The sequence below is a fragment of the Doryrhamphus excisus genome, chromosome 2, assembly GCF_030265055.1.
Source record: "Doryrhamphus excisus isolate RoL2022-K1 chromosome 2, RoL_Dexc_1.0, whole genome shotgun sequence".
Taxonomy (NCBI): Eukaryota; Metazoa; Chordata; class Actinopteri; order Syngnathiformes; family Syngnathidae; genus Doryrhamphus; species Doryrhamphus excisus.
The window spans coordinates 24,761,225-24,786,452 of record NC_080467.1 but is presented as its reverse complement, the minus strand read 5'-3'; the positions used below and the strand labels follow the sequence as shown (position 1 = coordinate 24,786,452).

The 25,228-nt window shown below is 42.6% G+C and overlaps 2 protein-coding genes and 1 long non-coding RNA gene across 3 annotated transcripts; 2 read left to right on the top strand and 1 right to left on the bottom strand.

Annotated features, from left to right (window-relative positions):
• The first annotated feature begins 159 nt into the window (after positions 1–159).
• Positions 160–10,122, top strand: LOC131105991 (probable carboxypeptidase X1). The gene is made up of 15 exons (XM_058054612.1): positions 160–439; positions 849–1,010; positions 1,266–1,375; positions 1,447–1,586; positions 2,603–2,687; positions 2,754–2,916; positions 2,980–3,065; positions 3,374–3,497; positions 5,954–6,150; positions 6,226–6,405; positions 7,014–7,211; positions 7,321–7,417; positions 8,616–8,755; positions 8,818–8,920; positions 9,009–10,122. Exons 1-15 carry the CDS (start codon positions 205–207, stop codon positions 9,314–9,316), a joined length of 2,328 nt encoding a protein of 775 aa, XP_057910595.1. The 5' UTR covers positions 160–204; the 3' UTR covers positions 9,317–10,122.
• elp1 (elongator acetyltransferase complex subunit 1) lies at positions 9,512–25,220 on the bottom strand. The gene is made up of 36 exons (XM_058054597.1): positions 25,021–25,220; positions 24,491–24,676; positions 23,314–23,466; positions 23,161–23,242; positions 23,002–23,082; positions 22,780–22,865; positions 20,454–20,644; positions 20,224–20,347; positions 20,068–20,161; positions 19,780–20,010; positions 19,548–19,718; positions 19,395–19,473; positions 19,163–19,318; positions 18,966–19,072; positions 17,447–17,550; positions 17,292–17,345; positions 17,106–17,211; positions 16,892–17,007; positions 16,753–16,826; positions 16,586–16,664; positions 16,448–16,527; positions 16,235–16,372; positions 15,203–15,288; positions 14,912–15,060; positions 14,706–14,829; positions 14,419–14,516; positions 13,239–13,440; positions 13,103–13,164; positions 12,791–12,853; positions 12,639–12,699; positions 12,461–12,574; positions 12,277–12,376; positions 11,416–11,543; positions 11,180–11,331; positions 9,753–9,831; positions 9,512–9,668 (listed from the first exon to the last, which is right to left on the bottom strand). Exons 2-36 carry the CDS (start codon positions 24,638–24,640, stop codon positions 9,601–9,603), a joined length of 3,942 nt encoding a protein of 1,313 aa, XP_057910580.1. The 5' UTR covers positions 24,641–24,676; positions 25,021–25,220; the 3' UTR covers positions 9,512–9,600.
• LOC131106032 (uncharacterized) lies at positions 10,941–13,329 on the top strand. The gene is made up of 3 exons (XR_009120042.1): positions 10,941–12,634; positions 12,776–12,915; positions 12,987–13,329. It is a non-coding gene; the product is annotated as an uncharacterized LOC131106032 (long non-coding RNA).
• Positions 25,221–25,228: the final 8 nt, after the last annotated feature.

Here is a 25,228-nt window from a genome sequence, read left to right as displayed (position 1 = left end):
AACCCTGCGAATGTGAGCTGAAAGGGTTACTGAATGATATGCTGTTTGTATTTCCTATTTTCTGGTGTTAAAACCGACGCTGTTCCATTGAGTTACAATCCTGTACTTTTATTGCCTTAACTCTGACCGGCAGTTGCCGCGTGCTATCGCTAGCTTAACTGAGTCGAGCGGCGGCAACTTCTTCTGCCTTCATAATAAGTCAGCATGGCAGCGTCCACTGTACACTTTACTCTCCATTTGCTTCTGTTTACTGCTTCTCTGGTGCTTTTCTCTAGCCTGACCGCCGGTGACACCACCGCACGACCGGATGAAGTCTTGACAAATGCGGGCATCGGCACAAAATCCACCGGGGAAGCTCCAAGAAGAAGCCCTCAAAAAAGTGCACCACTTCACTCCAAGGATGCTCCAGGCGAGGAGGAAGAAGATCCTTTGCAATTGGGTACTTAAAAAAAATATTAAATATATTTTTAATAATTCATTTATATTTTGTTATTGAACAGCACTGATTGTTTTGACCATTTCATTAATATTCATCGTTTGATTGAAGTGTGTGTGTTGTGGTTGTGCATTCTAGCCCAAAAACAGAAGGACATTTTTCCTGTCTTTAATGGAAACCAGATGCTCTGATGCTTGGGGAGGAAAAAACACCTCACAGCCATCGAGCAAATGTGTGATGCCACTTAATAATCATCACATTTTTAACTGTCGTCAAAACAAACCATGCACAAAAAGTGATATTTGAGGACTTTGTCCTGCTTAAATTTAAGTTGAAAGTGTGAAGTGTTGCTAAGATAAGCCAAAGAAAAAGCGCCAGTGTTGTGTGTGTTTTTTGTCCTGCCCTTTCATAGAGAGGAGGCCCATCCGGAGCATTAAGGTAGCCCAGAAGTCCAAAAGTGTCCTGAAGAAGCCAAAAGTCACCAGGAAGCCAAAAGTGGCTAAGAAATCCAAACCCACCGTTGGGAAAGGTTCGAGTCTGCCTGTTGCCAAGGAGACGGCGACACGTACGTATGGTATGTATAAGCTTTGCTGTTGAGTTTGATGGTGTGCATGTGACTTACATTATATAGGGGTCTCCAAAGTGAGACATTTTTCAGGATGCGTCCCTCAATGGAAAACATTTGGACACTCAGGTAGTGGGACACAACTAATACCATAGGGTAGCGGTCTCCAAAGTGCGGCCCAGTGGCCATTTTTCCACCATGGAAAAATAGCTTGTATCTTATAGCGTCCTTGTGTCTCCTATGTGTTACCATGGCGACAACCAGACTGTCCTCCTCTGGGTCTGGAGTCCCTCAAAGTGAAGGACACTCAGCTGAGGGCCTCGTCCTACAAGCGACGAGGTCTGGGCCCTCACCGGGGCCGACTCAACATCCAGGTGAGCGTCGCACGGATTCATTAGCAATGTGGCGGCGTAATGTTTTGAACATATTTGTGTCTTTGCCGCAGTCGGGAATTGAGGACGGCGACATCTACGACGGCGCCTGGTGCGCCCACGACCGCGACAGGAAGCAGTGGCTGGAGGTGGACGCTCTGCGCTTGACCCGCTTTACCGGAGTCATCCTGCAGGGGCGTAACTCCATCTGGAGGTCAGTACGCAGCACTCCACCCCTTTTGCTTCTGTGTTGGTTTCCATGGTAGCATGATGGCCCACCGCCTCCATGCAAACCTCTCATGCCATTGCAAGAGCCCTATTGATTTTGAGTGACGCCAGGTAGAAAGCTGCTGAAGGAACCTGGGATCAAACTCCCCAAAGTTGTTTATATGCCTCCAGTTTGTCTTTCGCCATTATTTTATGTGTCATAGCAAGCTCCCTATTGATTTTTAGTGATGTCAGATTGAAAGGTGCTGAATCTGACTCCCCAAAGATGTGGGTCTGTTTCTAAACTGAGCTAGCAACTGATTTGTTTTGAATAACTCAGCGTGTTTTTCACTATTATTATGTGTCCCAACAAGAGCCCTATTGATTTTGAGGTAGAAAGCTGCTGAAGGAACTTGGGATCAAACTCCTCAAAGCCGTTTATATGCCTTTATATGAAGCGATTGATTGGTTTGGAACGATCCAGTCTGTTTTTCACCATTATATTATGTGTCATAGCAAGCTTTCTATTGATTTTGAGTGATGTCAGATAGAAAGATGCTGAAGGAAGCCTGGATCTGACTCCCCAAAGATGTGGGTCTGTTTCTAAACTGAGCTAGCAACCGATTGGTTTTGAATAACCCAGCTATTATTATGTGTCCCAACAAGAAGCCTATTGATTTTGAGTGATGTCAGATAGAAAGATGCTGAAGGAAGCCTGGATCAGACTTCCGAAAGATGTGTATATGTCTCTAAACTGAACCAGAAACTGATTGGTTTTGAATGATTCAGTTTGTTTTGTACGATTATTATGTGCCATGGCAAGAAGCCTATTGATTTTGAGTGACGTCAGATAGAAAGATGCTGAAGGAAGTCTGTTGTTTGTCTGTGAATTGAAGCAAGAAACTGGTTGGTTTTTCATGTTTATGTATTTATATATGATTATTATTAGCTTAAATGTTAGCGGTAGAGGTCAAAGATGGGATATTAGCGCATGCTAAAGGAGCTGATGTGGTTCTGATCCAGTTGGGACGTGGTCCACTCCTACAAGGTGCAGTTCAGTAACGACTCCCTGGTGTGGACGCCTTGCATGAACGGGACGGAAGAGGCGGTAAGTCTGCCCGCACTTCCTGTCGCCTCCTCGTCTCCCCGTACGCCAACAGATCTCCGTCTGCAGGTCTTTGAAGGCAACCAGGACGCGGAGACACCGGTTCTGGCTCTCTTGGAGGCGGGGTCCACAGTGGCTCGCTACATCCGCATCAACCCTCAGACGTGGTACCAGAACGGGACGCAGGGGAACATCTGTCTGAGGGCGGAGGTCCTCGGATGCACGATTCCAGGTACCGGACCACCATGGGACCACCAGGGGACCACCAGACAATGATAGTCTTCTTGTCTTCTAGATCCAAACGTCATGTACGCCTGGCAGGCAGAACCCACCAGGGACAAACTGGACTTCAGACACCACAACTACAAAGACATGAGGAAGGTGAGACTAAAGATGTGCTTCATGGGACGCTTCCTGTCTGACCCCCCCCCCCCCCCCCCCGCCCCCCTAAAAACAAACATTATGGGATGTTTGGAAAACAAAACATCCACATTCCACTGGTTTGCTTCAAGAAATGTGGACCACATGGACAAACAAGCTGGAGGGATTCTAACTGGAATCATTTTAATCTCGTGATTTGATCTCATCCGGACTTCAACGCCATTGGGATTGAAATGGAAATGTTGGAATGATGGAAATGGAAACGGTGATGCTCCTTTTTTTTCTTTCCCCTTCCTGGTTCTTTACAGTTGATGAAATCGGTGAACGATGCTTGTCCCGACATTACTCGCATCTACAGCATCGGGAAAAGCTACACCGGCCTCAAGCTGGTTGTCATGGAGATCTCCGATAACCCGGGAAAACACGAGTTGGGTGAGGAATATTTGATCTATGTTACGCTCTTTAGAGGTATATTTTAAAAGCTTTTGGTGAAATCCGAGCTGGTAAATATAAGAGAATATCAAAATAAGCTGTATGGCATTTTAGGGTGGAATATTTGAGTTCGAGTTCATGTAATATATTACAAGCTCTTCAAAAAGCTATTGGAGAAGCTTTTTGTTCAACTTAAAATGATAAATGTAGCAGGGTACAAAAATAACTGATGTCTTCAATACAACAGATGGTATTTTAGGGTGGAATATTTGTTATTTACTCAATAGGTTACAAGAGCTCTTCAAAAGTATCTTTTAGAAGCTTTTTGTGCAAATTGTGATAAATGTAGCAGGATAGACAAATAACTGATGCGTTCAACACAACAGATGGCATTTTAGGTTGGAATATTTGACTTAGAGTTTGTTGTGGAAAAAATTTCTATCATCCTAAGTAGGATAGAGAATGCCTGAAATAAATACATAGCTCTGGCAGTTTTTATTACCTTTGCAAAACAAAGGGGTCAGACAACACACAGTATGCATGGTGGTCTGTAGGTGTCTGGCCAAGAGTGGTCTCTTGGCGGGAACTTTTATACTCCATAGCATGCAAATGAATTACATTACAAGAGAAAAGAGACTTTCTTGTCACTCCCCCGATGCCACCCTCATGTATGGGGGTTAGCCTTCACACCCATTCTTCTGGCACGGTTTGTCACACCCATGTGAGACAACCTCCTAGGGTCAGCCATTTGGTGGGACATCCTGATGTCCCCTTTTCCCATGAAGGTAAAGCTTTGATCAAAGAATGACCTCCTCCGACACTGCCCCTAACCCCAGGTTACAGATAGCCTCCTGCTGTGCCACCATCTTTGAAGGAACAGCAGGATGTGCTCGGATACAAATGTTGAAGGTCCACAAAAGGCCTTAAAGTAATTCAAACAATGTGTAACCTATGTTATACCTGTGAAATATAAAATTTTCCATCACAAGTTCATGTAATATATTACAAGCTCTTCAAAAGTATATTTTGGAAACTTTTGTGCAACAACCCAAAATGCTAAATGTAGCAGATTATGAAAATAACCGATGCGTTCAACACAACAGATGGCATTTTAGGGTGGAATATTTGAGTTAGAGTTCATGTAATATATTACAAGCTCTTCAAAAGTATCTTTTAGAAGCTTTTGTGCAATAACCCAAAATGACAAATGTAGCAGATTATGAAAATAACCGATGTGTTCAACCCCGCAGACAGCATATTGCTTTGGAATACTTGAGTTGGGTCACAAGTACTCTTTAAAATTATATTTTAGAAGCTTTTGGAGAAGTCCAAACTCGTAAAAATAGCAGAATTTAATAATAAACTAAGGATTCAACCCAGCAGATGGATAGTTGAGTTACATCACACATTCACTAGAGCTCATTAAAAGTACAATTTAGAAGGTTTCTGTGAAATGTAAGATGGTAAAATAGTATTTTGGTGTGGAACATTTGAGTCATGTCCAGTGGTACGTCACAGGAGTTCTTTAAAAGTACATTTTGGAAGCTTTTGGTGAATTCTAAGGTGTTTAAAAATAGAATACCAAAATCACATACAGTACATATACAACCTAGCAGATGGCATTTTAGTAGTGACTGTTTGAGTTAAGAACTCTTTAAAAGTATATTTTACAAGCTTTTGGTTCATATGTTCAAAAATACTAAAAAGTTCACACCAAGTATCTTATTATTTCTTAATACGGAACCACAAGGCTGGTATTATTTATGATTGTCCACCATGGGTTCACTGTGACGCATGATGATGATGGTTGCGTCCCGTGATGAAGTGTACGTTGATGATGATGATGATGGTGATGATGATGATATGGACAGAAGACACGTTATGTTACGGCGAATCTCAGCCTCTCGTCTCCAAACAGGCGATCCCTGTGTGTAAGTCCATCTCTCCGTTTACTCTTGACAAATGTTTTCTTTGGCCTCCTTGGCTCCGCCCACACGGCAGAGAAGGCGGGGAGGATTTCCCACCTTGGCGATGAAGGCCGCGTACGTTAAACGCTGAAACCAAACAAGACGTTTACACAACTCCCCAAAAGTGGCAAATTGAAAGACTTCTTTATTTCAAGTCATTAGGATTATTCTGGAATGTCCATCTTGGCGTACGTTGGATTTAACGCCAACACTTTATGATGTTTGGCGAGACGCGAGACGACACATGGAGGGGGGAGGGAGCTGGAATGTGTCCTCATAAACACTTTTCAGGAGGACGTGTGACATTTCTGAGGTCTTGTTTGCAGGCCAAACAGGAAGCGTTAGTAGTACTAGTAGTAGTAGTGATGGTGGTGGTTTCCTCTCCAGATGTTCTAACCTATAAATGAAATCATAACATCATTGATGAGATGATTGTTGAGGTTCTTCAGTTCTTTGGCTCATGATGCATTCATGTGTAAACGTCCACAGGAGAACCCGAGTTCCGCTACGTGGCCGGGATGCACGGGAACGAGGTTCTGGGCCGCGAACTTCTTCTCAACCTGATGCAGTACATGTGCCGAGAGTACAAGAAAGGCAACCAGCGCATCGTGAGGCTGGTCCAGGAGACCCGCATCCATCTTCTGCCCTCCATGAACCCCGACGGGTACGAGATGGCCTTCAAAAAGGTGTCCGCCGCCACCGTTCGTCCTAACAGTTGTCAGAGTCATGAGAACTGTAATAGAACTTTCCGGTTCTTGCAGGGATCTGAGCTGTCCGGGTGGACTTTGGGTCGTTACAGCTACGAAGGCATCGACATGAACCACAACTTCGCCGACCTTAACTCCGTCATGTGGACGGCCATCGAGCTGGAGACGGACCGCTCCAAACTCATCAACCACTACTTCCCCATTCCAGAGGAGTATGCCTCAGAGGACGCCTTTGTACGTTCTTCTTAAGGTTTCTCGAGAACATTAAAGTCCAGCTGAGGACTAACATCATGGTTGCGTCACATGGTGGCGTCAGAGACCCGAGCCGTCATCAACTGGATGCAGAACATCCCGTTTGTTCTCAGTGCTTGTTAAAAAAAATAGCACAATATAAAAATAACCCACATTTGAACCCAGCAGATTTCATTTTGGGTTGGAATATTTGCATTATGTCACAAGAGTTCTTTAAAAGTATATTTTAGAAGCATTTGGTGAAATAAGCTTTTAAAAAAAATAGCACAATATAAAAATAACCCACATTTGAACTCAGCAGATTTCATTTTGGTTCGGAATATTTGTGTTATGTCACAAGAGTTCTTTAAAAGTATATTTTAGAAGCATTTGGCGAAATAAGCTTGTAAAAAAAAATGGAAAAATATAAAAATAACCCACATTTGAACTCAGCAGATTGCATTTTGGTTCGGAATATTTGCATTATGTCACAAGAGTTCTTTAAAAGTACATTTTAGAAGCATTTGGTGAAATTAGCTGGTGAGAAAAAATAGCACAATATAAAAATAACCCACATTTGGACTAACATCACGGTTTGGTTGCGTCACAAGGTGGCGTCAGAGACCCGAGCCGTCATCAACTGGATGCAGAACATCCCGTTTGTTCTCAGTGCCAGCCTGCACGGCGGAGAGCTGGTGGTCACGTACCCGTTCGACATGACCCGCGACTGGGCGCCTCACGAGCACACGCCTACCGCCGACGAGAGCTTCTTCCGCTGGCTGGCCACCGCCTACGCCAGCACCAATCAGGTGACTCCTACTCCACCTTAGGAGTATTACTACACTCTTAAGGTCGCTGCGTGTACATTTTCCATGTCCGAGAACGTGAGTAAGACGCTCCAATGATGTACCTTCACAGGTGATGTCCAACCCTGACCGCAGGCCGTGTCACAATAAGGACTTCCTGAGGTACAACAACATCATCAACGGCGCCGCCTGGCACAACGTACCAGGAAGTAAGAATGTGTGTGTCTTCAACGTTCCATTGTCTTTTTTTTTTTATAACTCGTGTTTAAGGACGTTTTATCGAAGTTAATTCAAATTGCTTCTATACACAATTTAAAAGTACAAGATCTTTAAAAGTATATTTTAGAAGCTTTTTGTGAAATCTTTAGTGTTTAAGCTAGCAGATGACATTTTGGTTTGGAATATTCAAGTTATGTAATGTGTTGCAAAGGTTTTTGAAAAAGATATTTTAGAAGCTTTTGGTGAAATCTAAGCTGCCAAATATAGCAGAATATAAAAATAAGATACAAATTCAACCAAGCAGATGACATTTTGGTTTGGAATATTAGAGTTACTTCATGTCACATGTCACAGAGGCTTTTTTAAAAAGATATTTTAGCTTTAAATATAAATAATTAAATAATAAAAATTATTAAATTAATTAAAAATAATACAAATAATAATTAATAAAAAAATAATTTAAGAATATATAAGAATATTAAAAAAAGATACAAATTCTACCAAGCAGATGACATTTTGGTTTGGAATATTTATGTCATGTAATGTGTTGCAAAGGTTTTTGAAAAATATATTTTAGAAGCTTTTGGTGAAATCTTAAGATGATAGAAATAACAGAATCAGAACGTATGTGCTCAACCCAGCAGATGGCATTTGTTTGGAAAATTTGCGTTATGTCACAAGAGTTCTTTAGAAGTATATTTTAGAAGTATTTGGTGAAATAAGCTGGTGAGAAAAAAATAGCATAATATAAAAATAACCCACATTTGAACTTGGCAGATTTCATTTTGGTTTGGAATATTTGCATTATGTCACAAGAGTTCTTTAAAAGTATATTTTAGAAGTATTTGGTGAAATAAGCTTGTAAAAAAAAAATCACAATATAAAAATAACCCAGTTTGAGCTAAGCAGATTGCATTTTGGGTTGGAATATTTACGTTATGTCACAAGAGTTCTTTAAAAGTATATTTTAGAAGCATTTGGTGAAATTAGCTGGTAAGAAAAAAAATAGCAAAATATAAAAATAACCCACATTTGAACTCAGCAGATTTCATTTTGGTTCGGAATATTTGCATTATGTCACAAGAGTTCTTTAAAAGTATATTTTAGAAGCATTTGGTGAAATAAGCTTGTAAAAAAAATAGCACAATATAAAAATAACCCACATTTTAAACTTTTATGTGTTGTCAGGCATGAATGATTTCAGCTACCTGCACACAAACTGCTTCGAGGTGACGGTGGAGTTGTCCTGCGACAAGTTCCCCCATGCCAGCGAGCTGCCTGTGGAGTGGGAGAACAACCGCGAGTCTCTGCTGGTCTACATGGAGCAGGTACTCAAGCCTGATTGGCCAGCGTGTATGTGTGTTTATAACATGTAACCATTTGTTTTTAGGTGCACCGTGGAATTAAAGGCGTGGTCTGTGACAAAGATACAAACGCTGGGATCGCAGATGCCGTCATTAAAGTAGACGACATCGACCATCACATCAGATCAGGTACTGTCAATCATCTTGTAGTGCCCCCCCCAATCAGCATAATGCAATCTTAATGCTATGTGACATCGTTGACTCTTATCCCGTTCAGCATCCAATGGTGACTACTGGCGCCTGCTCAATCCCGGCGAGTACAAGGTGACGGTGACCGCCGAGGGCTACCTCCCGTCCTCCCGCACCTGTCAGGTCATGTACGACTACTTCCCAACCATCTGCGACTTCAACCTCACCAAGATACCCAAACGGCGCATGAAGATTTTGGAAAAAGGAGGTAAACTTCCCAAAGATCTGCAGCTGCGTTTACGTCAGCTGCGTCTCCGCAAGCTCCGCCTCGCCGGCAAGGCCATCAATCAGCAGCGTGCCGGAGCTGCGTCCGCTAAACGGGCCAAGAGGATGTGATGATGACATTTAGAGACGGCAGCTTCTACCCATGGTGCTAAACATCTCCCGAATCTGACATGTTTATGGACTATAAGTCTCAGTGAAGGTCAGTATCCATGTCGTCTTGTTTGCATCGTCCTTCACGACTGGACTAAATGTGAACTAAACTACATAATGTCATGGAGGTAAGATGTTTTTTTCCTCCCATGAAATTACGAAGAATAATTATGATTTAGATCTTAATTTTTATTATTACACATTTGTCATTGTCCTTTACATGTTTAAATTTAAAAAAAAAAAGTCTAATTACAAATGGTGAGCTTCCACTTGACAGTGCTCCTCATCTTTGGTGGAGTGGAAACTTCCACATCTGTTGTGAGGGGGAGAAAAAAAAAGTGATCTGCAAGGGAATATCTGAATTCTTAAAAAAAAAAAAACAAATGGGATTATTGACCTTGTTGTGACGTTACAGGTGTCTGCTGCTGCTGGAAAGAAGCCATGATGCTGTTGGCTGTCGAGTTTGGGCCCGTGATCTGAAAATCATAGACAAGTTTCTATTATTTCTAAAATTCCAAATACTTTATATCAGCAAGTTAATCTTCAAACAGCTAAAATAATGCATAAGGCTAAAAATAAGCAATTAGCTAAAAATGTCATCCAATACTTCTCTACAAGAGAGGAGAAATATGATCTCAGGGAAGAAGTACATTTGAAACACTTCTATGCTAGGACTACGTTATGCTAGCCATAGCATTTCAGTATGTGGAATCAAACTATGGAATGGATTGAGTAAGGAAATCAAACAATGCACAACGATGAGCCAATTCAAGAAACAATACAAGCAGTTGATGTTTGCTAAATACAAGGATGAAGAGTCTTGAACCAGTCATGATGTGCTATACATATCACTATATTGACACGCACTATGGTACCCATTATGGCATTGGATGCTCATATCACAAAAAAAACCTTAAACTATATTAGGAAAGCAGGAAGTGAACAAATGTAACAGTTACTGATTGTAAAAGTACCAGATGGAGGGGAAGGATTTAATAAGCTTTGCTTCTTCCTACTCCTTTTGGACATGTGGAACTGGGAACTGATTATGTGATGCATTCAATTGTAATCTGATGCATGTTCAAATGAAATTAAACCATTACCAATGTTGTGGTCTGGGAGGGTTTCATTGTCACTATAAATGTGCTGCTTTGAAAGCGAGCATCAAACTTGGTAATGGTTTAATTTCATTTGAACATGCATCAGATTACAATTGAATGCATCACATAATCAGTTCACAGTTCCACATGTCCAAAAGGAGTAGGAAGAAGCAAAGCTTATTAAATCCTACCCCTCCATCTGGGACTTTTACAATCATCAGTAACTGTTACATTTGTTCACTTCCTGCTTTCCTAACATGGTTTAATTTTTTTTTTGTCCCGTACCGAAGTACAAGGTGATATGACCATCCAATGCCATAATGGGTACCATAGTGCGTGTCAATATAGTGATATGTATAGCACATCATGACTGGTTCAAGACTCTTCATCCTTGTATTTTTCCATAGTTTGATTCCACATACTGAAATGCTATGGCTAGCATCACGTAGTCCTAGCATAGAAGTGTTTCAAATGTACTTCTTCCCTGAGATCATATTTCTCCTCTCTTGTAGAGAAGTATTGGATCTCTGTTCTCTGTAGGCGGCATTATGAATTATCCTTACATTAGATACATAAGGCATCAAACAGTCTGCCTTTACAAAGAATGCCACTCTTAACCTTTGCAAAAATAATAAGCTGTACACACATGCTCTAGTGTGAATGCTGTCATTAAAGAAATGAAAAATGCTCCATCTCAACTGAAAAAAATGAATTGATAAATTACCGGAGTGTTGCTGCTCTGCAGGTTTTGAGACCAAATTTCAACAATGGCCTCCTCCATCGTACAAAGAGCTTCCCCAAAGATGAGCTGCAGCTTCTCTGCTTGCTTGTCAAAGTGGAAAAGGACGAGCGCCTTGAGCAGCGCCTGCACCTCCTCTGCAACGGAGGAGGACAACAATCAGCTTGGCATCGCTGATGGAGCCTTCAGACAAAGAGCAGGGTATAGTGACGAGCGTTCACCTCGCATCTTGTCCACTGTGGTGATGATCTCTCCGAGTGCGAACATCAGAGCTCTGTCCTCCATCGGACTTCCTTCTTTCAGACTCAGCTTCTTCCTCTCAGCCTTGCGCCGGTTCTTTGACGACCTCCTGCGTCATACAAGGTCACGTTCAAGAACTTTCATCAGCAGTTTTGGCACTAAATCATTACATATGTACATCATTACCACTTTAAAATACTCCTTTGCCTTATCACTGCAAGATGTAAATGATAGCATTGTGCTTTACAAAGAAAATCTATAACCACGTGACATTGCTCTCTCCTCCAATTGGTCAGGCACACCGATGCAAACAGGAAAAGGTAGGAGTGAAGCAACACAAATATTATATATCTATATTACTCTATATATTAATTTTCAGACATTAACACGTTAGCCAGCTAACCGACAAGAGCACGTTAAAAGGACATCGCGAACAACATTTATCCACCAAGCGAACGCGACTTCGACTGAGCATGTTAGCTAGCAAGACAGCGGTCAACCGGAAGTTTTTTCCCCTCAGCGTGGGAATGACATTTTGCGCTCTTAACGTGAACTCGTATGTTTTATTCAAATCATACGGACTCGTGCCAACATATTCATACATTTCAAAGTTATAGTTAATTAGCGTACTGCTGCGAGCCTCTTTCCGTTTACATTCTTGCGCCTTGTCGCTGACCAATAGGAGAAGAGAGCGATATCACGTGGCTTGCGTGATGCATTTTGGTACGCCGGGATTTTTTTTTAACCGTTTCAACAAGCGAGTTAACCCTTTTTTTACTCAATATCTCACTTAAAGATATGATTTTTTTTTATCAATGAATGTAAGAAGTATGTTTTCTTACGAGGAGATGCGTGAGTTACTGTGGGAGTACTTGGAGGATGTCATCACACTGCTCGCCTCAGAGTAAAGCTCAGCGTCCGCACAGTCTGGACCATCCTCATCTTTAAGGCAAGAGAGGATATTTGGATGTTACCATGGCAACTACACATCTAGTTATAGACTTGGCATTTTTTTTTCCCCCTCACCAAGCAAGCTCAGCCTGGCCTTCTCTTTTTGCTCCCGCACCAACGCCAGTCGGGTCCTGTGTCGCATGAAGGTGGCTACCTGTGTCTCCACAAAGAGCATCTGAGTGCTGGCCGCTGACACACAGAAAAAAAAGAAAAGTTAGTTTCTGTGACAATGGAGGAGAATCCAAAAAGGTACCTTCAAGCAGGGCGGGTTTAAGGTCCGTCTCGGTGATGTCTGCTCTGTCGTGCAGGTGGATCTGCAGCGCACAAACATGAATGAACATGAGAAGAAACCAAAGCAATGATACGTGTGTGTGTGTGTGTGCATATTAGGTTCATTTCACCAACCAATCGGAGCGCCTCCTCCCAGGCCGCGCCAGTGATCAGAGCCAAGATGGCCTCCTCGCAGTCCTAGGTCGCCATGAGAACCACGGTTAATAACGGCACTCTGATTCAGCACAAGAGCTCAAAAGGTAAGGAGTATTACTTATTATTAGCGATAATATTTGTGAATCATTTTAATGTTTTCATTGTGGTTTGTTAGGGGAAGAAGATTGCTGGAGGTCAAAGAAAGATCCTAAGATGGAGATCTTTGGTGCCATTTGTAATTGTTTGGCCCTTGTTTGCCTTGTCAATCAATGTCATAATAGTTGTTCTTACTTTGGCGTACTGGTCCAGTAGCATTGCCGCCTCCACAGGGCGCCGCTGTTCAGTCAGCTTCCCTTTAAAATGAGGAACGATATAAGTTTTTAAAAAATTAAATAAATAAATAAACACTACCTGTTGCCTTGGTTACCTGCCAGGTCTCTGGCCAGCAGAGCCAACTGGTCTGGAGGCAGCGGGATCTGCTGGGCCACACAGATGGCGTTCCTCCAGCTGCCGCAGCTGGCAAACGCCTGCAGGGCACGGGCCGGCTCTTGGCATCGCCATAGCAACAAGCCAGCCTGCTCCGCCTGCTGCTGCTCCACCAGGTGCTCAGCGTAGGCACAGCTCAGCGCCTGGGGAGGTCAAGGTTAATAGTTTTTATTGCCTTTACTTGCAATTACACTGATTATAAATTGCCTTTGTAACCTCCATTTCTCCTTTAAACCTCTTAGGCTTATTTACTCATGACTTCACTTGCTAAATGTACTGTAAAAAAAGGTCAGTAAGGATAATTCATAATGCCGCCTACAGAGAACATACTAACTCCTTATTTCTAAAATCACAAATACTTCAACTTGCTGATATAGTTCATCATCAAACAGGTAAAATAATGCATAAGGCTAAAAATAAGCAATTAGCTAAAAATGTCATCCAATACTTCTCTACAAGAGAGGAGAAATATGATCTCAGGGAAGAAGTACATTTGAAACACTTCTATGCTAGGACTACGTTATTAAGATTAAGATTAAGATATGCCTTTATTCGTCCCTCAGTGGGGAAATTTGTAAGCTTTGTATTTGTATGCTAGCCATAGCATTTCAGTATGTGGAATCAAACTATGGAATGGATTGAGTAAGGAAATCAAACAATGCACAACGATGAGCCAATTCAAGAAAGTTGATGTTTGCTAAATACAAGGATGAAGAGTCTTGAACCAGTCATGATGTGCTATACATATCACTATATTGACACTTACTATGGTACCCATTATGGCATTGGATGCTCATATCACCTCCTACTTTGGTATGTGACAAAAATAAAATAAAAAATTTAAAAAACTATATTAGGAAAGCAGGAAGTGAACAAATGTAACAGTTACTGATTGTAAAAGTACCAGATGGAGGGGTAGGATTTAATAAGCTTTGCTTCTTCCTACTCCTTTTGGACATGTGGAACTGTGAACTGATTATGTGATGCATTCAATTGTAATCTGATGCATGTTCAAATTAAATTAAATCCATTACAATTAATAATATATTATACACCTTAATCACTGCAACATGGGGAAAAACATGTCGGTTGACACCTAGCCTGTACATTCCCACGGATACCTTGTAGTGAGCGCTGTCGGTAGGGTAAAGTCGCAGAGCTTCGCTGTAGAGCGTTTGTTCCTTCACCAGCTGTAAAGCCTCTGGAAAATGCTCCTCTCCTAAAAAAGACAGGACATGATAAGCATATTTACTTTTCAGTTCAGATGCATTCCGGCTACCGGAAGTAAAATGTGGAAAAAAATGGAGTCTAATGTGTCTGGAAGATTTTTTTCCTGTCCGATTTTGTATTGTCATATGATATTGTATGCTATTAATGTTCCACTGGTGGAAGTCAATTTGACACCCACCACACTTGCTAAGGTGCAGCAGCGCCTTGCTGTAACGTTTCAGGTGTTTGTCGATGGTGTAGCGCTGGTAGTTGACCTCCAGGTTCTTCAGCATGTTCAAGAAGGGGAGGTACTCTTTGGGGTCCTGTACAATGAACAGGATGTCTCACTCCAACACTTATCTGTTCATGGACAAACAACCCAAGAAATACGCTGATGCTGCCAACCTTTTGGGATTTCTCGGCCACCATGAGCACCAGGTCAAAGTCGTACGTCCCCAGCGAGTGTTTGTACAAGTCGTTGACGTTGACCAGGAAGAGGAGGTACTTTAGAGCCTCCTCAGCGCTGACTCTACCGTCACCTTCAGGTGGGTTCGCTACACACAGATACACAATACACACAATAAGTACATAATCCAGTACAAGAGCTTTATCCAGATGGCGTTATACTGCCTGCTCTTTCTGATGTTGTACCACACAGGAACTACACCTGTGCCAGATACGTCTCAACACGCTCACCTCGAAGCTCATGGACTTTCTGCAGAGCGATCTCCAGCTCGGGAACACTCTTCTTCACGTGGGCCGTCAGTATGGACAGACAGAACCTGTGCAAGGAATTGTACAGTAGTACCAAAGGTGTGGAAACTTTTCTATATTTAGCCAAGAGGTGATATTTGGGTTTGACATGTTTTATGGGTGGCTGCACGGCTAGGAGCCTCGAGTTCAACCCCACCCTCGGCCATCTCTGTGTGGAGTTTGCATGTTCTCCCCGTGCATGCGTGGGTTTTCTCCGGGTACTCCGGTTTCCTCCCACATTCCAAAAACATGCTAGGTTAATTGGCAACTCCAAATTATCCATAGGTATGAATGTGAGTGTGAATGGTTGTTTGTCTATATGTGCCCTGTGATTGGCTGGCCACCAGTCCAGGGTGTACCTGGACTGCTGGGATAGGCTCGCGCACCCCCACCCCCCCCGGCCCTCATGAGGATAAGCGGTAGAAAATGAATGAATGAATGTTTTATGAGCATGAATTGCTAATCTGAAGTTATGTAATAACAATAAAAGAAAATAAAAAACAGTTGGGAACCATGCTCTAAATAATTTAAACAAACAAAAGAAAAAAAAACTCAATTTTGTCTCTCCATGATCAAATTAATAGGCATACACTTGTGCAAATAAATGCCTTGTTACTAGTTAACTATCACAATTTACTGTATATTATGTATTTCTATTATGTAGTTCTAAGATTGTATTATGTTTTATTTAAGTACTGTCAATTACTTGTGAAACCTACACCTTACTGTACTGCTTCTAATAATAAATCCATGCACCCATCCATTTTCTATACTGCTTGTGGGTATCCTGGAGTCTAATAATAATAATAATAATAATAATACTAAAACTCCTCCAGCCACTATTTGAACTACACAGAATTAGCAATAAATCTGCTTTATGTGCCTCATGATAAACTAACCTGCAATTCATCTCATTTCCAATTCATTCCCATGAAAATTCCTGATACTTTACAAGCTGAGCAAAGAGTCACTGACTTGTTGGGATCCGTCGCCTCCATGGTGCGCCGTAAAGCATCGCACACCACGTCCACCTTCTTCTGCCCTGAGGCGGGCGGCTGCTGGAAGGTGCTGCCCTCAGGGCGAGGGTACATGCTGCTTGTGGTGTCCTCCTCCCTGATGAGGAGACACGTTAGACACCTCATAAGGTTTCCTTCAGGCTTTCTCACCCGACCACGATGCTCTACTGACCTGAGCTCGGTGAGAAAAAGGTTGATGTGGTTAATGGAGCTGAGCTGCGTCAGGAACATGTCCGTGTTCTCCAGGAAGACCTGAAGGAAGCAGAAGTGTTACATTTTGGAGGCTTTCTTAAGTTCTTGTAGCATGTACCTTTGGGTTGTGGTCGTAAATGAGGTTCAGGTTGATGCGCAGCTTCCTCATACACTCAAACGCATCTCTGAACTTCAAACTAGAAAAGAAACCCCAGCAGTTTCAAAAAATCAGGAGGTGTGTATCTATGCCACTCGGAACTTGGTGGAGGTCTGTGCTCCACTTACTCGTCCAGCCTCTTCCTGAGCTGAGCCAACACCAGAGCTCGATGATGGACAGTCTCCAAGTTCCCACGAGGCATCTGGACACAAACGCACCACAGTGAGCGGCTGCAAGTCTGAATGACCGTCACCACGTTCGGCTGACCTGTAAGATGACTCGCGTGTCTTGCGGCACCACGGTGACGATGCGGGACCCTCTCTCCACCCGCCGCAAGGTCTCATCGTTCTGACCGCCATCCTGGGCCAAAGCCGACGGCAGTTCTGTGGGGTGAGAGGTCACCAATGTCATATTCTTTTGCCCTCTTCTGTTTCACGTCACAATGCTTTAAAGTCGTATGGGCCCCAACCGGGCGTGGTACCTTTAAGACTGAGCGTGCTCAGCTGGAGGCAACGACACGTGTGCGAGTGCGTTGTGACAATAAGAAAGTCGTTGCAGACGGCGAAGGACGATACGTTGGAGGCGAGCTGAGGAGGAAGCAGACCACTTGAATGCACGTGGCGACATCCGCCGGCCGATGCGCCCTGTACGTGTATCTCAGTCATACCTCCACGTCTGCGGCGTACAGGTGAGATCTGTCCGTCAGGCCGAGCAGGCACTCCTGCACCCATTACAACAATCTTTGTCTTTAAATGACTTCAATGGAAAGTCACGTTAAATGTTTGAACTGACACCATTTAGCTAAAAATCTTTTGACTTTACCTCTCCTCCCACGCTGCAGAGGGCGGTCTGAGTGCAGGGCACAGGGAAGTTGATGCTGCACCCACTGGAATCACGCCACTCCTCCACTGATGGCTCAGGACAATCTACACAGATGGACAGGTAAAAAAAATGCTTATCACCTCTAAAATGTGGACAGTAAACATGTAAACAAATAAGATGTTAAAGACATAAATAAGACTTGTGCTTGTGTGTGTTGCTGTGAACGTGTTCCGGTGCTGTGGGAACCGAGAAGGTTCACTTCCCCCGGTCAGGAAGTGAAATCACAGGCTCACAGCTGAGTTTCAGCATGGCATGTATTGCATCGAATATTACAGTAACATTAGTGACACCTAGTGGAAAGTGTGGAATACTACATATCAACAATGTGTCTTCTGAATGCTTTATGTTTGCATTTAAGCCAGTGTTATGCTTGGAAATGCATAAAAATGCCAAAAACACCTTTCCACTCATATTACCCAATGTAGTAAATATGTAAACAAATAAGATATTAAAGAGATAAATAAGACTTGTGCTTGTGTGTGTTGCTGTGAACGTGTTCCGGTGCTGTGGGAGCCGAGTAAGTTCACTTCCCCAGTCAGGAAGTGAAATCACAGGCTCACAGCTGAGTTTCAGCATGGCATGTGTCTCATCGAACATTACAGTAACATTAGTGACACCTAGTGGAAAGTGATACAAATACTAGTGATAAAATACTACGTATTAACAATGCGTCTTCTGAATGCTTTACGTTTGCATTTAAGCCAGTTTTATGCTTGGAAATGCTTTATTTAGATTACAATTTGCATATTGTTTTAATAACGGTAGGCCATATTCAAACACAAAACAGCAATTATTTATGAATGAATGAATACATTTTGGAAAAACCATGAGTGAAGCTGCAAAATTCAAAGTGTGAATTGGCATTTACTTTATTTCTCTTTTTTAAACTGTATGCAATTATTTTTTTTATATGGTAATTTGAATGTAAACACGAGCTGCCTCACTGCATTCCCAGTAAATGCTTGTTGGGATGGTTACGTCTCACTGGTGCCCCCTGCAGAGCAGAGGACGTACTACATGAATGAGCATGTGAGTTAGCTAGACTGCTTCACACTGTTTGTCAGATTAATTACTAAATTACTGTAAGATGTAAAGTTCCAGTGAGTCAGAATTGAAGACGCCTGACATAAAAAATGTGCATTTTTAAAAGCTTTTATAGGTGCAGCCATGATTTGTTGTTATTATTTTGGAACACAGTACTGGAGATGTACAGTCGGATCCATAAATATTTGTAGGCTATCAATTTGTGAAGTAAAAAAATAATAAAAATAACCAGTGATATAAAAAGAAAATTGCAATTCAGGGTAAACACGGGAAACAGGAAGTGCGCACTTAAAGCCATGAAAATGACCTCCATTTGCTTTAATGATACGATTAATACTTGAACATTTCAATACGTTTGAGTGCTAACTGGAAACATAAGGTGTCCTTATTACTACTTCAGAGTGTTGAGACTGACCCCAGAGCAGCTTCCTGATCTGTCCATCCTCCAGCTGCAGCGCCACGGTGCATGTCTGGCAGCACTGAACCACACTGACCACAACGCCGTCCACTTCCAGCTGAGACCTGCAGCATCCAAACAATATCACGTTGTCACACATCACTGACGGCTTCAAGTCTTTCGTTTCACTTCCAGCAGGGGTTCTTGTTCAGTACCTGACGGAAAGCGTGTCTGCAACGTCCTGGGAGGGGCACAGCATCATCAGGGTGGAGGAGGTGGGCAACAGACCGCAGCTGATGGCTACAAAGAGACCGTCCTGCAGCCACAGTAGATGCCGCAATGACAGTGGCGCCTCCTGGTGGACGGCAACTCTGATAAATGACATAAGAGAAATATAACATTCACTTTATTTTTTCTATATCGACAAAAAATGTTCATGGAAGTTACCTGAAGATGTTTTTGAGGAGTAGGGGGCGAGACACAGTCCTGAATCCATCTGCGCCCTTGTCATGTTTTTCTTCTAAATCTGGTCAGTAAAAACATGTTAGCAATTCTAAAGTTCATTTGTAGCAGGACGATGTTTTTAGCATGAACACCCACCTTGGCTAAAGACCGATATGTTTCCATTGACAGTGAACGCCGCCAGCTGATTGGTCCCCTGAGGCCGGCAGAGGAACGTCACCTGATTCACGGCTGAGCTCAGCTGGAGCTCAAAGGAACACATGGGAGGAGGAACCACACTCTGCCTGAAGGTGGTCACTAGTACCTTGTCTAGAGGAGGGTAAGAACTATGAACCTTTCCTTATCTTCCTCGCATTCCATTGGTCCTCACCTCCGTCAATCACGGCCACGTTGGCGTTATCCGAGGCGTCCAGCCCGGGGCTCTTCTCCGTCGTCCAGCCCCAGTCGTACGTGAGGATCCCCCACCCGTGAGTCACCACGTGTAGCCGTAGGGGGCGCTCAGGGTCCCAGCACATACACGCCGGAGCATTCTGGGGGTCTTTGCCAAAGTCCAGGCTCTGCTTCAGGTACCAGTGGTAGTTCCCCACCGTCCACAGCTGGACTGTTGGGAGAAGATGGACAATGTTTCATGGCAGATGAGAAACTGGACTGGACTTACCGCATGTGTTGATGTCTCCGTGCTCCCCTGCTGTTAAATCCTCTAACCAAACTGCGAGGACGGTGGAGTCGTTGTTCCACAGCAGCTCCTTCACCTGATAGGAAAACATCATCATCATCGGTCTTGAACGGGACAACTAATGTATAAAAAACCTGCCTTGGCTTGGTCCTTGTTGAATGGCAGGGTGAAGTCTCCATGGAGAAGCCCATTCTTTTCCATGAAGATCACGCTGTGCTTGTTGGGATGCCGCTGGGTGCTCGCCATCAGGCTGCCCGAGGGTCTGAAACATGGAGATTCCTTCACATGGATTCCCACTTGGCAGTCTAGGAAGGCCTAGAGGTCCTCACATGTTTTGCTAAGATCAAGCTTTAATAAGCACTTCTCACTTCCAGCACAGCGCCTGCTCCAGGCCATTGACGGGTTCACTGGTGGCCTGCAGGACGCCCTCTCTGTTCCACACTCGGACTTTCCGGGCTCCGGTTTGGGGACAGACGGCACCGACTGCAAAGAGCTGTCCGTCACCTCGCCACGTCACCCGAGGCCTGCGGTCGTCCCATTCTGGAGCTGGCTGGACTTCCTGCACGTATTACACATACTGAATTTTTCAACCCCGCATGTATTCACAAATTTCCTTTTTCTGCTTTAAATATTAATTTTATTTAAATATTAATTAATTAAGAATATTAATCTTATTACCATAAAAAAATATATTTTAACTTAAATAGAAAGTGGTTTGATGGCACCATGTGCAGAGGTGGAAGGAAAAAAAAAACAGTCACTCAACATTTTCTAGCAGGAAGATGCTTTGACAAGACTTTTCCAAGTACTGTCAAACCTCGGTTTTCCAACACCTCACTTTTCAAATGATATGATTTTTGGAGAAAATTAGTGATGCTACAAGAGGTGCTGGGGCTTCAAAGCACATGTCGAGTAATCGAGTGGGTACTTCCGCAAAGCGTGTACCAAGGCTTGATTCATCGGGGGAGGGGCCGGAATTGATTATGTCTGAAGTTGGGGTACAATAATAACTCATCCATGTTCAGGCATTAAAGTGCCTTTCACAAACAAAGATGAAACTGGACCTTCACCCATTCATGGTAAGGTTAATAGTACTACATTATAATATTAATATATTACAGTATTACCTACACAACTTATGTTCATTATGCAAATGAAAGATCACACGTTTTTATCAGCCACAAGAAATGGATGTCAAAGATACACAACCCTAAAGCATAGTGGAGATGTATCAAAAAAAGAGGAATCGCCTCAAACCAAGAAAAAAATATTATTGAATACAAATCAATAAAATCTCCCATATTCTGTCCAAGTTACACAAGCATACATCTTCCTAGTTACACAAGCACCTTCCCTGAGTCCATGCCAGCTAGGTGACATCAAACCATGATGAAGCTAGCCATATCACATGCTACATGGCATTTATGCACAAGAAAACATTCAGTATTTTATATATACTGTATATTTTATAGATTCATCATTTGGTAATTAATCAAAACAGATCAGCATTCAATGCATCACACACATCCGCCTGTAATTGTATCCAAGGCCAGCAGGTGGTTTCGTGTGCACATGAAGCTTCAAGACATGAATCCATTCTCGAAACAGTTGACTGACATGGTTCAAAGCCTCATGGGGCTTCATCTCGCCATCACTAGAGAAAATGTATGCCCAAATTCACCCTCAGTTCTCGTACATTGTCTGTTTCTCTATGTGCAAAACTGAATTTAAAATGGGGTTAGTAATTATAACGGGCATTTTATATGGTTTAGAACAGGGGTCTCAAACACGCGGCCCGTGGGCCAAATGTGGCCCGCAGGACACTAGTTTGAGGCCCCCGCCTGGATATGAAAGTTTAATGTTAGTGCGGCCCACGCAAGTTTGATATGGATGCTGTATGGTATCATGTACCCAGAAAAAATGATTACGTTTGATTCATGTTCATGTTAAAGGTTAAATAACTGTTAATAGTTATCCTCCCTATCCGTGTGGAAGTGGTATGTTTTTGGCTATTTAAGTTTAAAGGAAATAACTTGAAGGCTACCGTTTAGGTCGCTAGCTCTCTAGTTTGCGAGTTAGCATATGTCTCAAGACCCTGCAGTTGCGCAATATGTTGTAAATTTTAAAAAATATATATAAATGTGACTATAGTCGAGTTTTGTCATGTCTACAGGGCTCTAATAATGCTTTGTTCATTTTAATCTGAAAAAAATAATTGTCTACCCACGAACTATATGTGGTTTCTTAAATTTTTAATTTTTTATTATTATATTTATTTATTACTGATTGATCGATTTTCTTTATTCTTGATTTGTTTATTTATTTTTCATCTTATTTTGTGCAGAAAAATAAAAATGAAGATATTTGAGAACAGTGGAATGTTTTATCAGAGCTTTTATTGTAGAAAATCGGAACCAAAGCACTGAAAAAGTATTTTTCTGTTTTTAATAAATGTGTTTTTTGGGGGGGGGGGGAACCTGATGCGGCCCAGTCTCGCCCAGACCCTAGCTCCAGTGGCCCCCAAGTAAATTGAGTTTGAGACCCCTGGTTTAGAATATCAAAAATGGGCATTTTATTCTGATATTCTTTGTTTTTTCAGCATTTGCTACTATATGATCAACTATACAAATATGTATTAAATACAAACGTTAGTGTGGAAAACATGTTCCACAACCTATGATGTTTGTGTCAAACCTGAGCCTTCCTCTGTGCGGCCTGTTTGCCCTCCGAGCCGTGGAACTGAGTCTCTTTCTTGCCCCAGCCTACCGTGATGAACTTCCCTGCATTGTAAGATAATTTTTATTTATATTAGATTATTAGAAATGTATTGTCTTTACACATGCAGAAGTACAAGGTAACCAATGCAGGTTGACGTCTAAAGCAGAAGTGCAGAATAATAAATGAGAGCCACCATACCTTCACCAAAGTCATCCTGGTGAATTGAAAACTCGGCGACGGGCTCAAAGGTTTTTGTCATCATGATGATCGTTTCCTGGCCTGTAAGATCAACTATTATTAATGATTGTGACATTTTTGTGTTGTTGTGTAGTGTAAATATTCCTGTGATGTGCTGACCAGTAGTGAGAACAACAAGCTCCTCATCAGGACTCCAGCTCATTGACGTCAGGCCGCTGTCGACACTGCCGACACACTCCAACTGCACACCGGCAAGAAATTCAAGTAAGCACAAGTAAGCCCACCATCGAAACATTGTACTTTGCAACACACCTGACAGGTATTGAGGTTAAAGAGGATGACATCTCCGTCAGCGGTCGCCAAACACGCTGACTCAACTTCCGGTAGGTCCCGCAGCCCAACCAAGAAGCCGCTGCCATCCTGCGGGAGGAAACCATCCCCGGTCAGGGAGGCCTCACTCACCACCTGCATGATCACAAAAGCGAAGCATAGTTACTAGGGACGACATGTAACGTCATCGATGACATCGACACAAAAAATACATCAACACAAGAACTGCATGTCGATGCGCCTTCACTCAGAATTAGTGGTGGACAAAACCGTTCATTCCGATGCATTCAGTAAAAAGAGCCGTTCATTTCAGTCAATTGGTGGTTAGCCTGTAATCCCCCCCTGTGCAAAGACCAGGTCAGTCCTGTCGAGTCAGTCCGTTCACTCATTCACGTTAGTTCCGACTCAACAGCTCACCAACTAGTGCTGTGTCGGTCATGAATAAAACGGCCGGCGGACTGAACGGGTATTTTATGGGCGGTTCATTCGTCCGCAAAAAAGAACTAGTTCTTTTGACCCGTTCGCTCACGAACGCCACACCACTACTCAGAATCAAAACATGTTTTAGTGAGTCCGGCCAGAAGAAAATATTGCGCAACAGAGTATCCAAAATATGGGAATACTTCACGCCAAAAGGTAATGATGCGGTGGTTTGTGACCTATGCAAAATTGAGATGGCACCATCACCTATTGAGGTAGCACCCGGGAGCTGCTTGTGAGCAGAAGACGCCTTTTTTTTCCTTCCTTGTTTGCAATGATTAATCCCGTCAGTCATCCAAACTGCACCATGTAATTTGTGCTCCAGCCTCGCACACACAAAAACATACTCCTCACACACTCACATGTTTTTTTTAACTGACACAGACACACACTCCTCAAATACACGCTGTAGTTAGTTTTATTTCTATTATTATTATTGTTGTTATTAGCATTATTCATATTATACTTTATTGATATAGGCAGATCATTTAGAAATATATATATTTATTAACCTGTGCATGTGTTTGTGGTTTATGTTTTCAGGGACTAATCAGGGACTTTCAGGGATTAGTCGATGCATCGGAAATCTATTTTCTAGATTAATCGATTACAGAAATAATCGTTTAACCCAGCCCTATTAGTTACTATGACCACATGGCTATCACCGTTCAGGTCTTACCTGTCCTAATTGAGGGTTGAACTCTGTGATGGAGTACTGGGAGGCAACCAGTAGTGTTCCAGTGTCGACTCGGGAAGACAAACACTGCGGAGAACCCAGGCCTTGCAGCTCTGAAGTCTGCAAGCTCTTCAGCAACTTTAGGTTCCTCATTTAATCTCAGGCTGACCGAAAACACTGCACAAAGACCTGCAACAAGGAAAATAATAATAATAATATTCATTTTTGATTATCATTGTCAGAGAGGTACAAATAAAGTAGCAAAACACTTAATACTGAGAGCTGTTTCTAATATTTGGCCCTCACTGTGGACTACATAGCCAACAACTAATGACGTCACCAATTCAATTAATCAATAACGCTATTTCCATTTTAAGGTGCCAACTACTTCTCGAATACGAATACAAATACCAAAAACCTAAAACCACTAAAAACCTTACACTTGTGACACAACTGAGTAGATGTATACACACACACGACACTTAATCATTGCGTTAAGTCGCTGCATGTCCGAAAATGTAACGCTAGTTTACCTCTTAGCTTGCAGCTTTTTTCCCTCATCAAATTGACTACAATCTAAGAATTAAATCCCCGTTGCTCTTTTGCCCATAACATGTAACAAAAGAACCGACAGGACCGATTATTGTGGTGTAGCAAAACATCAACACACGTGGCGACGTCAAGCTAATAACCTTTAACCCCTTCACCCGTCAGTCGAGGGTGCTTAATGATGCCGCCCTC

Bases quoted from the DNA above. Each gene is read 5' to 3' on its own strand.
- LOC131105991 (XM_058054612.1), top strand. From the start codon at position 205: ATGGCAGCGTCCACTGTACACTTTACTCTCCATTTGCTTCTGTTTACT. The intron at 2,917-2,979 runs GTACCGGACCAC...CTTGTCTTCTAG, and splicing joins CCTCGGATGCACGATTCCAG to ATCCAAACGTCATGTACGCC. The intron at 8,756-8,817 runs GTACTCAAGCCT...ATTTGTTTTTAG, and splicing joins TGCTGGTCTACATGGAGCAG to GTGCACCGTGGAATTAAAGG.
- elp1 (XM_058054597.1), bottom strand. From the start codon at position 24,640: ATGAGGAACCTAAAGTTGCTGAAGAGCTTGCAGACTTCAGAGCTGCAA. The intron at 17,212-17,291 runs GTATGACTGAGA...CTTCCTCCTCAG, and splicing joins TGTACGCCGCAGACGTGGAG to CTCGCCTCCAACGTATCGTC. The intron at 12,854-13,102 runs GTAAGAACAACT...ATGGCGACCTAG, and splicing joins TACTGGACCAGTACGCCAAA to GACTGCGAGGAGGCCATCTT.